The 12,953-nt window shown below is 35.2% G+C and overlaps 1 protein-coding gene across 23 annotated transcripts in view; it reads left to right on the top strand.

The window, feature by feature from the left end:
- LOC105471070 (diphosphoinositol pentakisphosphate kinase 2) overlaps positions 1-12,953 on the top strand; it is a 77,252-nt gene that overhangs the window by 6,505 nt on the left and 57,794 nt on the right. For all 23 annotated transcript variants that reach the window (XR_011624834.1, XM_011723423.3, XM_011723428.3 and 20 more), the window contains 3 exons: positions 2,996-3,191; positions 6,257-6,347; positions 7,589-7,674. Coding sequence is in view for 22 of the 23 variants with exons in the window: in XM_011723423.3 (XP_011721725.1) it covers positions 2,996-3,191; positions 6,257-6,347; positions 7,589-7,674 (373 nt within the window). In the remaining variant the exon portion in view is untranslated. The remainder of the gene's footprint in view (positions 1-2,995; positions 3,192-6,256; positions 6,348-7,588; positions 7,675-12,953) is intronic.

Below are 12,953 nucleotides of genomic sequence, written 5' to 3'. Positions count from 1 at the left end.
ACTACCTTTATCCCCTTTTTCTAGAGTTCTTCTGAATATAGTGTGAACACCACTGGCAGATCAAAGCCAGTCTTCTTACATGTGAAAGCTTTTATGTCTCATCTATATCTACATCCATACCTCTTTCCCATTCTTTCTACCTTCTATGTTTTAGTAACATCAACATTTTTATTTCCACATATTTATTGTCATACCATGCATCTTTGCTATTGTGTGTACTCTTTCACCTTTCTGAAATGACCTTATTTTGGAATACCTTGTGAATTATTTTTCATTCTTCCAAACCCTCCTCAGATTTCACATCATTCACTCTTTCCACTCTCCTTGCTTTTTCTTTCATCACAGATTGGAATACTTCTTCCTCATTACTGTGTCTTTACATTGGTGTATATACAGTTGTCCCTCAATATCCATGAGGGATTGGTTCTAGAACTCCCTGTGGCTACCAAAATCTGCCGATGCTGAAGCTCTTTTTATAAAATTGTGTGATATTTACATGTAAGCCGCATCTACCCATATGTTTTAAATCATCTCTAAATTACTTTAATACAATATAAATATGTAAATAGTTGTTATACTGTATCGCTTAGGGAATAATGATAAGAAATATCATCTGTATATGTTCGGTACAGATGCTTTTTCCCCCACAAATATCTTCAATACATGATTAATTGAATCCATGGATGTGAAACCCATAGATATGGAGGGCCAACTGTACTTCTATTCCATGTATCACAATGTTTTTTATTATTACTGTGTTCCCTGTTAGACTCAAAGTACTTTGAGTACAGGTACGTCTGTATATCTAATCTTCAGCACATCGTATGGTGCACTATTATCACTTTACAGAAGCTTGATTTAGTTTATTTGATCTATAGCTTTATATTTATAAAATGATTTATTCCAGATCATTCTTCTGTTTTTAAGATTTCTCTCCCGTTTTTAGACTTCAAAGATGTGAATATAGTTTTTTTAGACATTCAACCTAACAAAATACCTCAGATCAGTTTAAAAAATTATCTTCAGAGGCCGGGCGCGGTGGCTCAAGCCTGTAATCCCAGCACTTTGGGAGGCCTAGACGGGTGGATCACGAGGTCAGGAGATCGAGACCATCCTGGCTAACACGGTGAAACCCCGTCTCTACTAAAAATACAAAAAAAAAACTAGCCGGGCGAGGTGGCGGGCGCCTGTAGTCCCAGCTACTCGGGAGGCTGAGGCAGGAGAATGGCTTGAACCCGGGAGGCGGAGCTTGCAGTGAGCTGAGATCCGGCCACTGCACTTCAGCCTGGGCGACAGAGCGAGACTCCGTCTCAAAAAAAAAAAAAAAAAAAAAAAAAATTATCTTCATGATTTTAAGGTTTTACCTAACAGAGAACCTCTGTTATTGTGTCTTAAGAATGTAAGTTTAGTTATACATTTTAAACTTGAATGGTTCCTATTCATCTTAGCCATTGAGCAGATATTCATTAAACAGATTTGTAATACATAAGACTTAATATATTAGCATTTAAAAAAATTGTAAAGCAATGTGAAATGTTAGGTTAGAGTACATTTTTTGTCTGGGGAAATCTACCTTAGGAACATTATAATGAACTGTATCAAAACTTTTGATCAGGAAAGCATTGAATAAGGTCTTATATAAAAGTGGATGGTCAGAGGGATAAATACAGAAGGTTCCAGGAAGGTTAGCATTTATAATCTATTTGATTTACCAGTCAACTGTAATACAATTTTAACTCTACATTTCATGAGTTTGAGGAGACCATACAGAAATATTGTTCTAGGCATAAAAAAAGAATAATTTAGGCTGGGTGTGGTAGCTCATGCCTGTAATCTCAGCACTTTGGGAGGCCGAGGCAGGCAGATCACAAGGTCAGGAGATCGAGACCATCCTGGCTAACACGATGAAACCCCATATCTACTAAAAATATGAAAAAAAATTAGCCAGGTGTGGCGGTGCACGCGTGTAGTCCCAGCTACTCGGGAGACTGAGGCAGGCGAATTACTTGAACCTGGGAGGCGGAGTTTGCAGTGAGCTGAGATCACGCCACTGTACTCCAGCCTGGGTGACAGAGCGAGACTTCGTCTCAAAAAAAAAAAAAAAAATTAATTCTGATGTTATCCAATTTTATTTTTAGATATATTAAGAAAAAGCCCAGTAAAGCACTTTCGAGCCTAGATTATAATGTTGTGTAAAATATATAAAGTATCATGGAAGAAAGAAGAATTGAAATGAGAAACTGAAGACAGCTTTTGTATATTTGATAAAACTCTCAAGCACTTAAACGCAAAGATCACCAAATGAATCTTGAGTAATTTTATAAATCTAGGAGCTACTCATAATTAGTTTCTATATCCTGCTTTTTAAGTTTTAGACTGACTCGTGGCCTTAGAGCTGTTACGAGGATGCCAGAGATCAGTAACCCCAATAAATAGGAGTATTGACTATGAAGACAGGAAGGGCAAAGAGACTTGACACCTCTGTTGGCAGTGTGGCTTTCTTTAAAATTTTCTTCCAGGTTGTCATTGGTGACCAACTAATATTCAAGTGCAAACTACAATAATAGTTTAATACTGTATAGCTTTGTAGTCAGGACTATGTCTTATTTTAGGCAAGAGAATTCTTTATCTTTCTACATAGAGTAGATGGGTTTTGACTGTTACTATACTTTACTGGTATGAGGAGGATAAATAAATGCTAGAGGTAGTTAAAGAGGGGGTACTTTTTTAGTTTTAAATTTCATTGAAAATAGCAACAATATTTGTTCTGAAAGTGTTTTTGTTTTTAAATTTTTTTTCCAGACCTTTGTAGAAAACTGTTTTTTAAGTGTTTATTATAACAATGATATAATTTTTAAAAATTCCTTTGTTTGTTAATGTGTCCCTTTTATTGATTGATCACATGCCTTATCTACTTTTGGAAAACAAATGAAGATAGCTGTACTTTGGAGTTCATGTAAAGTTAACCCGATTTTTTGTTTCATTTTTGTTTTAGCCACCAGAAAGGCAGATTGTGGTTGGAATATGTTCCATGGCAAAGAAATCCAAATCCAAACCAATGAAGGAAATTCTTGAACGGATCTCCTTATTTAAATATATCACAGTAGTAGTATTTGAAGAGGAGGTTATTTTGAATGAACCAGTGGAAAACTGGCCTTTATGTGATTGTCTGATTTCTTTCCATTCTAAAGGTATTAAGGGGAGTGGGGGAGAAACTCCTTTATCTTCTCTGAGTATAAAACTAATACATATTAATTGTAGACTATGAGATAAAACAAAAATAAACTTTAAGACACTTTCATGGACAGGTGATATTAACATTTTTATGTATTTCTTTCCAGTGTATGTCTTCTCTGTGTATTTTCTTTTAATTTAATGTCATAGTGTATGTATAATTTTATATTTAACCTTTTTCACTATTATATCAAGAAGTTTTTTTCCCCCACCATATCATTCTTAGATAATGTGGTTTTTAATAGTGGCATAGTATATCATTGTGTGGATATACCATAACATATTTAAATTTATCTAATATCCTAATATTTGGACAGTTTCCAGTTTTCACTATTAAAAATAAGGTTGTGTGAGCTCTTGTTTGCATCTGTAAGTTTCTTAGGACAAGTTCTTGAATTATTGAATACTTTAAGTCCCTTTCTATGCTGTATAGAACAAGATCTATCATTTTTCATATACATATTCATACTTCATTTTTAGGAACTTAATAATTTGAGATTTTTAGATATTCCTTGCTATATTTTATTAATCAAACTGAAATATCAATTCAGCTTAAGTATTATGTCATTGTAAAGTCCACTAATCAAATTATTGCTGAGGGTACATCTGAAAATTCATAGCCTAAGAATCTGTGAATTAAGTGAATTTCCCACTAAGAACTATTAATTGAAAAGATGTGCTCTCGGTTGTAAATGTATTCATATTTAATCATCTCTTGTTACCAAAATATGTTGTCCTGAGCTATGTTAAAGTCTTACTTCAGCAGGAAGAAGATGGAGCATGGTTGTGCTACCATAGCCTAAATTGATGTTCATTATTTCATAGAGAAGTCAAGACACTGATCTTTAAAGACTCAGGCTGCTTATTTTAGAGAACCTTAAAATTTCTTCCTCCTTGAGAGTAAAGCATTCTTCCCTTACCCTCAGATGGTTCTTCCTGTTAATGCTATATTTGCCTGTAAAAACTAGGTGCTATAGCTAATGTCATATTCCACATACCATCTCTTGGTAGGGAAAAAGTTTCTCTTTAACAAAAACAAAAGCAGGAAACGGTGTAGGTGTTTTCTATTTGCTAAATTCTATAAGGAGGCTTCAAATCATAGACATCGAGACATCTTTACAAGCAATGAATTCTGAGAGTCTTTACAAAACTTGCAGGATTTGTAATTTGTGGCTAAGTGATTCTTGATATAAAGTATCTGTATTTAAATTTCGAAAACTAAGAGGAGTTTAGGAATAAATCTGGTTTAACTGGCCACAGCTTTTTGTTTTGTTTTATTTTCAGCATGTTTCAATACTTTTTCTCTTTATCCCGGTAGTGCTGTAAAATATAGTCTCTTCACAGGTATACTTAGTATTATATAGTTGACTACTAAAGTTATGTATGCTTGCTGATTTTTATCCTTTTCTATAGATATTTATTAAAATATTGCCTCTTAAGGAATAATAACAATAACATTTATTGAGCACTTACTATGTCAGGTACTGTGCTTAGTGCCTTATATCCACACTATTATTAATTCCTCAAAACTCTACTAGGTAAGACTGGTATAATACTCTTTTATGCTGGTACCAGAGGCTTAGAGACGTTAAATAAATTTGCCCAAGGTCACATAGCTAGTGAAAGATGGAACCAGGATTTGAATGCTGGTTTATGTCTTTAACTGTTACGGTATACAACTAATGATGTGTATTGATGGATAAAATTGGAGACTTTTTGTCAATTTTTTTTTCCCCCTGGAGACAGGGTCTTGCTCTGTCAACCAGGCTGGAGTACAGTGGTAAAGTCATAGCTCCCTGTAACCTCAAACTCCTGGGCTCAGGTGATCCTCCCACCTCAGCTTCCTGAATAGATAGAACTACAGGTTGCGCCACTACCCTCAGCTGATTCTTTTGAATTTTTTGTAGAGATGGGATCTTGCTATGTTGCCCAGGCTGGTGTTGAATTCCTGGCCTCAAGCACTCCTCCCAACTCGGCCTCCCAAAGTACTGGGAGAGGCAAGAGCCACTGTACCTGGCATTAGTGCCAATATAGAGAATAAAATATAATCATAAGACTTTTTTAGATTTTGGGGGAGGGGAGCTGTTCTTAACTATATCTACTATTTGATTTGTTTTCATTGTAATTAGTACTTTTACCAGTCTAGAAGTTTTAGGGAGTTAATTTCTAATATTTTAATGTTGACCGAGCAATAGCATGATTCTGCTCATATATTTTGAGCATATATGTCATATATGAATTAATTTTTGCTTGTATAGCTTTTTTTTTTTTTTTGAGACAGAGCCTTGCTCTGTTGCCCAGGCTGGAGTACAAGGGCGCAATCTCCACTCACCGCAACCTCCGTGTCCTGGGTTCGAGTGATTCTCCTGCTTCAGCCTCCCAAGTATCTGGGATTACAGGTGCACGCCACCACACCTGGCTAATTTTTTGTAATTTTAGTAGAGACGGGGTTTCACCATGTTGGCCAGGCTGGTCTCAAACTCCTGACCTCAGGTGATCCACCTGCCTTGGCCTCCCAAAGTGCTGGGATTACAGGCGTGCACCACCACTCCTGGCCCACTGTTTTTAAAGGTACATACGTTCTTTGGTTATCGGCTAATTTATGTGTGTAGGCATCAAAATATCTAAGAGAAAAGAAGAGATGTTGAATATATTTTTTAAAAATCACCAGGTGATTCTGATACACCCATGCTATTTATATATAGATTTCTCTTGGTGTATGAGGTGAATTTTACCTTATTTCAGGTGACTGACTAGTCAGACCTTGACTCACATGTCAGTGCTCCAAATTTGGTTATATAACCACTGGTTTGCTGTGCCTTAACAATCAATTAGGAAAAAATAAGATTTAATATATAAGTTAAATCAAGGTTTATGTATATATTATTCCATACCTTTTATAGAAGGCAGTTATGTGTTAATGAAATTAATCTTTTATGTGAAGTGGCATCAATTCAAATTAATAAAGTATAGATGCTTATCTTGAGATTATACAGAATATGTTAATAATATGTATTCTTAGGATTTCCACTGGACAAAGCGGTTGCCTATGCAAAACTCAGGAATCCATTTGTAATCAATGACTTGAATATGCAGTATCTCATACAAGATAGGTGAGTGGTGAAGTTGGCTGAATTAAGGGAAGGAAAATTAACATTAATTTAGTACCTACTCTACGCTGACATGGCATCAGGTGTTTTTGCATTATTAATTCATTGTACTTTCAAAATACTCAGAAAGAGTTGTTTATTACCTAATTTTACAGATGAGGAATCTTGATAATTAGGAAGATTGATTAATCTAGCCAAAGCCACAAGTAGTTCCCCAAGTAGTAGGACAGACTTCACCGAGATTGTTTAACAATTTCCAGAGCCTACTAAACCATTGAAAGTTATGAGCACTTTTTCTGTCATGGGACTGATGATGAAATTAGGACTTTACTCATTATAACTAGATTTTTTAAATGGTAAAGTATACCTATTTTGAAAAACATTATACTATATATTTTAGCATTCATTGAACAGGTAAAAAGCATGGATTTCTAATATATTATAAAATATGAGTGTATTTATGTATTTCATTCAATCGATGTTTCACTCCTATAGCTATTATAATCTCACCAGCATTCTATTTTCTATTGTTACCATTACAATATGAGATTATATATACGAAAATGCTTTGTAAATATGAGACCCTATGGTTTTTTCACTCTGCTATTTTTTTCTGTTCTTCCAGAGAGTAAAAATTATTAATATCTAAAATTTAAAACATTTTCTCTAGATTTACATATTAATTCATACATATGTATTTATATATATATACAGCTATAGCTATAGAAATGTATGTTTTAAAAGGTTTGAAAAGTAAAAGCATACTGAAAGCCATTTAATCTTGTAACTATATCATATTTTTTCTATAGAAAGCAATACATACACACAATCACATTTTACCAAATTAGAATCACTTTTCTCTAGTATACTGTGAACATTTCTCCATGTCATTAAATACTATTTGAGCATAAGGTTTTTAATGCTTAGGTAATGTTCTATCACTGTGATATATCAACTTTATTCAGCCATTTTTAAAATACATTTATGTTCTCAGTTTTAATAATTAGTATCCTAATAAGCTAGAAAAGAATTGTGCATAAATTTTTGTTCTTATTGCTGAATATTTCCTCAGAATACCTTTTTTCAATATTTGAAATGACATTTGTTTATTTAAAAAATAAAAAGGGTTGATATATATACCCTTTTTATTTGTAGAACAGTAGTGTCTTTTAAGAAAACTACAATAATATATTCATTGTGAAATGGAGCAATAAAACAATAAGGATGTTTTCCTTTTTCTTCAGGAGAGAAGTATATAGTATTCTTCAAGCTGAAGGTATTTTACTTCCTCGTTATGCAATTTTGAACCGTGACCCAAATAATCCCAAAGGTAAGAGTAAGAGATTTTAGGTTAGCTTTGTTTGCCACTTGACATACTTTTGGGCCACATTCTTACAATAATTAACTGGAAGGAATTTAAAGAATTCATAGTGTTCTATTCCATTTTTAAAAAATAATCTAGGCCGGGCGCAGTGGTTCACGCCTGTAATCCCAGCACTTTGGGAGGCCGAGGCGGGAGGATCACGAGGAGAGTAGATCGAGGCCATCCTGGCTAACACAGTGAAACCCTGTCTCTACTGAAAATACAAAAAAATTAGCCGGGCGCGGTGGCGGGCGCCTGTGGTCCCAGCTACTTAGGAGGCTGAGGCAGGAGAATGGCGTGAACCCGGGAGGCGGAGCTTGCGGTGAGCCTAGATTGCGCCACTGAGCTCCAGCCTGGGCGGCAGAGCGAGACTCCGTCTCAAAAAAAAAAAAAAAAAAAAAAAAAAAATCTAAACAGCCAAACATACTCAATTAAAAGGTGACACTGAGTTAAAAGGCTAACTAATAATTTAGGAATTATTTATCCTTCTCTTCTTTGGCCTACCTTTGACATCTCTCTAAGAACCATGGGTTAGAATTTTGAAATTACATACGAGTGAATTTTTATTGATTAAGGGTGAACAAGTGATTTATCTATGACTATTGAATTAACTATTAGAAACTTCATGCTACAATGCCAAAAACTAAATACTGGCCAAGAATTTGGAAATACAGTTGGCCCTGGAACAGCATGGGTTTGAACTCTGCCAGTCTGCTTATTCACGGAATAAACATGAATTGAAAATACTAGATTCGTGGGTCCCACATATACTGATAGCCAACTTTTCATTTACATGGATTCTGCAGAGCCAACTTTGGGACTTGAGTATGTGAAGATTTTGGTATACCAAGGGGTTCCTGGAACCAGTCACCGCTTATAACAAGGGGCAACAGTACTTCTAAGTATTTATTAGTATTTTAAAGCACTGTTTGCTCCTTTTTTTCTGGTTATCTAAAACATAGCATGGAAGCTATACCTAACTTAGTCTGAAGGCAAGATACATGTTTGTCTTAAGAGTTAACATTCTGTTCACACTATTGTGGGGAATTTTGATGAATTTATCATACCTTAAACCATCTTTTATTAAAAACTAGAGGGGGGCGCAGAACAAGATGTCCGAATATACCCTCCAGTGATTGTCCCACTCCCCACAGGAGCACCAAATTATAAACTAGCAATGCAAGAAAGCACCTTCTTAAGAACCGAAAAATTAGTCTACCATGGTGGTGCCTCTGTGAACATGTCGGCAAGAGTTGTAGCATTCCTGGGCTTAGGGCGCCCCCTAGTGCTAATATAGCTGCAGTGACCTCAGGCTTCGATTGTAACACTTATGTCTTTTTTGAATATGTGGAAAGCTTTCTCAAGAAGGATGGGCACAAAGAAGCCCAAAGGGTGAAGACTGAAATAAATATCTAACTTGTAAATACCGAGACATCAGTGAATGTCTACAAGCATCAAGAACATCCAGAAAAATGTGACCTCACCAAACAAACTAAATAAGGTACCAGTTACCAATCCTGGAGTGATGTAGATATGTGACCTTTCAGACAGAGAATTCAAAATAGCTGTCTTGAGGAAGCTCAAGAACTGCAAGGTAACATGGAGAGTGAATCAGAATTGTATCATGAGAAATTAACAAAGAGATTGAAATAATTCAAAACCATCAAGCCAAAATTCTGGAACTGAAAAATTCAGTTGACAAACTGAAATATACATCAAAGCCTCTCAACAGCAAAGTGGATCAAGTAGAAGAATTAGTGAGCTTGAAGACCGGCTATGTGAAAATACATAGCCAGAGGAGAAAGAGAGGAAAAGAATGAAACACACCTAAGGACTAAAGAGACCTGACAGAGGAGTCTGAACAAACTTCTCAGGTAGCACTTTTCATCTTTTTGGCCCACTCCTTTCTTCATTTTTCTTTGACAACTTTGGGACCTATGTAGTTAATAAGAGGAAGGGAAAATGTTTATATATATATATATATATATATATATCTTAAAAATAGCCTCAAAGGGACAAATCCAATAATTAGTGCTCTTAAAGAAAACATAGAGAGATCATGGTAGAAAGTTTATTGAAAGAAACAATAACAACTTTCCAAACCTAAAGAAAGATATGAATATCCATAGGTCATAGAAGAATATGAATATTTAACTCAAATAAGACATATATTAATCAAACTCTGAAAGGTCAAGGATAAACAAAGATCCTTAAAACACCCAGAGAATAGATGTATATAACATTTAAAGAAGCTCTGATACAGCTGGCAGCTGACATCTAAGCAGAAAGCTTATAGGCTAGGAGAGAGTGTGATGGCATTCAAAGTATTGAAGGAAAAAAAAAACTTCGAACTTAGAATATTCTATTCAGCAAAATTATCCTTCAAACATGAAGACATAATAGATTTTACTAAACAAAAGCTGAGGGATTCATGAATTACCAATATCCTGGAATTTCCTATCCTTATAGGATAGGATAAGAAAAAGATCTTACAGGGTCTCTAAGGAAATGTTTTACAGGAAATGCTAAAAGGAGTTCATCAATCTGATAGAAAAATACATTAACAATTAGAAATCATCTGGGCCAGGCGCAGTGGCTCACGCCTGTCCCAGCACTTTGGGAGGCTGAGGCTGGTGGATCACGAGGTCAGGAGATCGAGACCATCCTGGCTAACATGGTGAGACCCTGTCTCTACTAAAAATACAAAAAAAATTAGCCGGGCTTGGTGGCGGGTGCCTGTAGTCCCAGCTACTCAGGAGGTTGAGGCAGGAGAATGGCGTGAACCCAGGAGGCGGAGCTTGCAGCGAGCCAAGATCGTGCCACTGCACTCCAGCCTGGGTGACTGAGAAAGACTCCATCTCAAAAAAAAAAAAAAAAAAATTCAAGAAATCATCTTAATGTGTAAAACTCATTGGTAATAGTAAGTGCACAGATAAGTACATAATATTCTAACACTGTCATTGTGGTGTACAAACCTCTTATATATTTCATAGGAAGACTAAAAGGCAAACCTGTCAGAAATAATAACTACAACAACTTCTTACGAGTATAGAAACATAAAAATAGAGACAACAAAAAGCCAAAACATGGATGGGCGAAATGGAGTTAAAATGTAGAGTTTTTAAAATTTTCTCTTTCTTTTTCTTTTCTTTGTAATCAGAGTTGTCATCAATTTAAAATAATTGCTAATAAAATGTTATTTGTAAGCCTTATGGTAATCACAAAACAAAAACCTATAACAGATACACAAAAAATAAAAAGAAATTAAAACATACTACCAGAGAGAATTACATACATATATATGTATTTGAGACAGGGTCTTGCTCTTCACCCATGTTGGAGTGAAGTGGCATAATGGCATTTCAACCATGTTGGAGTGAAGTGGCGTGATCACTTTTCACTATAGCCTCAACTCCCTGGTGATTCTCCCACTTCAGCTTCCTGAGTAGCTGGGACTACAAGCACAAGCCACCATGTCCAAGTAATTATTTTTTGTAGGGACAGGGTCTCACTGTGTAGCCCAGGCTGGTTTCAAAACTCCTTGGCTCATGTGGTCCTCCTGTCTCAGACTCCCGAAGTGCTGGGGGCCATCGTGCCCAGGCAGAAAATCACTTTCCCATAAAGGAATACAGGAAGGAAGGAAGGGAGGACAAAAAAATAAAAACCTCAGAAAACAAATACCAAAATAGCAGAAGCAAGTCTTTACCTATCAATAATAACATGAATGTAAATGGGCTAAATTCTTGCATCAAAAGACATAGAGTTGCAAAATGGATTAAAAAATAAGACCCAACTCTATACTGTCTACATATGATCATTTCAGTTGATGGAGAAAAAGAATTTGATAAAATTAAACATCCTTTCATGATAAAATCTCTCAAAACACTGGGTATGGAATGAACTTACCTTTATATGATAAAAGGCCTATATGACCAACCCACAGCTAACATCATACTGAACAGGGAAAAGGTAAAAATATTTCCTCTAAGACTTGGAACAAGACAAAGATGTCTACTTTCATCTCTTTTATTCAACTTAGTACTGGAAATTATAGCCAGAGAAATTAGGGAAGAGAAGGAAATAAAGGGTATCCAAATTGAAAAGAAAGGAGTTAAATTATCCTTGTTTATAGATGATATGATCTTATAGTTAGAAAATCCTAGAGTCTCTACCACAAAACTATTAGAACAAGTTCAGTAAAGTTGCAGGATACAATATCAACTTACAAAAATCCATAGCATTTCTATATGCGAACAGCAAACAATCTGAAAAAGAAACCAAAAAAAAAGTAATCCCATTTACAATAGCTACAAATAAAGTAAATACCTAGGAATTCACTTAAAGAAATGAAAGATCTCTTCTACAATGAAAACCATAAAATGCTGATGAAAGAAATTGAAGAGAACACACCAAAAAATGGAAAAATACTCCATTTTCATAGATTGAAAGAATTGCCATACTACCCAAAGCTGTCTACAGATTCAATGCAGTCAGAATACTAAAGACATTCTTCACAGAAATAGAAAAAAAAAAAAATACTAAAATTTATATGGAACCACAAAAGACTCAGAATAGTCATAGCCAGCCTGAGCAAAAACAACAAAACTGGAGGAATCACAATATTTGACTTTTAAGTTACACTACAAAGCTATAGTAACCAAAACAGGATGGTACTGGCATCGAAACATAGACCAAAGGAACAGAATACAGAATCCAGAAAAAAGTACACACATTTGCAATTAACTCATTTTCGACAAAGTTGACCAGAATGTCCACTGGGGAAGGGACAGTCTCTTCAGTAAGTAGTGTTGGGAAAACTTGATATCTATATGCAGGATCAAATTAGGCCCCTATCTTATTATATACATAATCAAAATGGGTTAAATACTTAAATCTAAGACCTGAAAATATGCAACTACTAGAAGAAAACATTGTAGAAACACTCCAGGATATTGGTCTGGGCAAATGTTTCTTGAGTAAGACCTCAGAAACCCAGGCAACCAAAGCAAAAATGTGCTAATGGGATCACATCAACATGAAAAGCTTCTGCACAGCAAAGGAAATAATACAGTGAAGAGACAGTCCACAGAATGGGAGAAAATATTTGTAAACTACCCATTTGACAAGGGACTAGTAACCAGAATATATAAGAAGCTCAAACAGCTCTATAGGAAAAAAACAATCTAATTAAAATATGGGCAAAGATTTGAACAGATTTTTCTCGAAGGAAGACATACAAATGACCA

The sequence above is a fragment of the Macaca nemestrina genome, chromosome 6 (assembly GCF_043159975.1).
Source record: "Macaca nemestrina isolate mMacNem1 chromosome 6, mMacNem.hap1, whole genome shotgun sequence".
Taxonomy (NCBI): Eukaryota; Metazoa; Chordata; class Mammalia; order Primates; family Cercopithecidae; genus Macaca; species Macaca nemestrina.
This window is presented reverse-complemented; position numbering and strand designations above follow the sequence as displayed.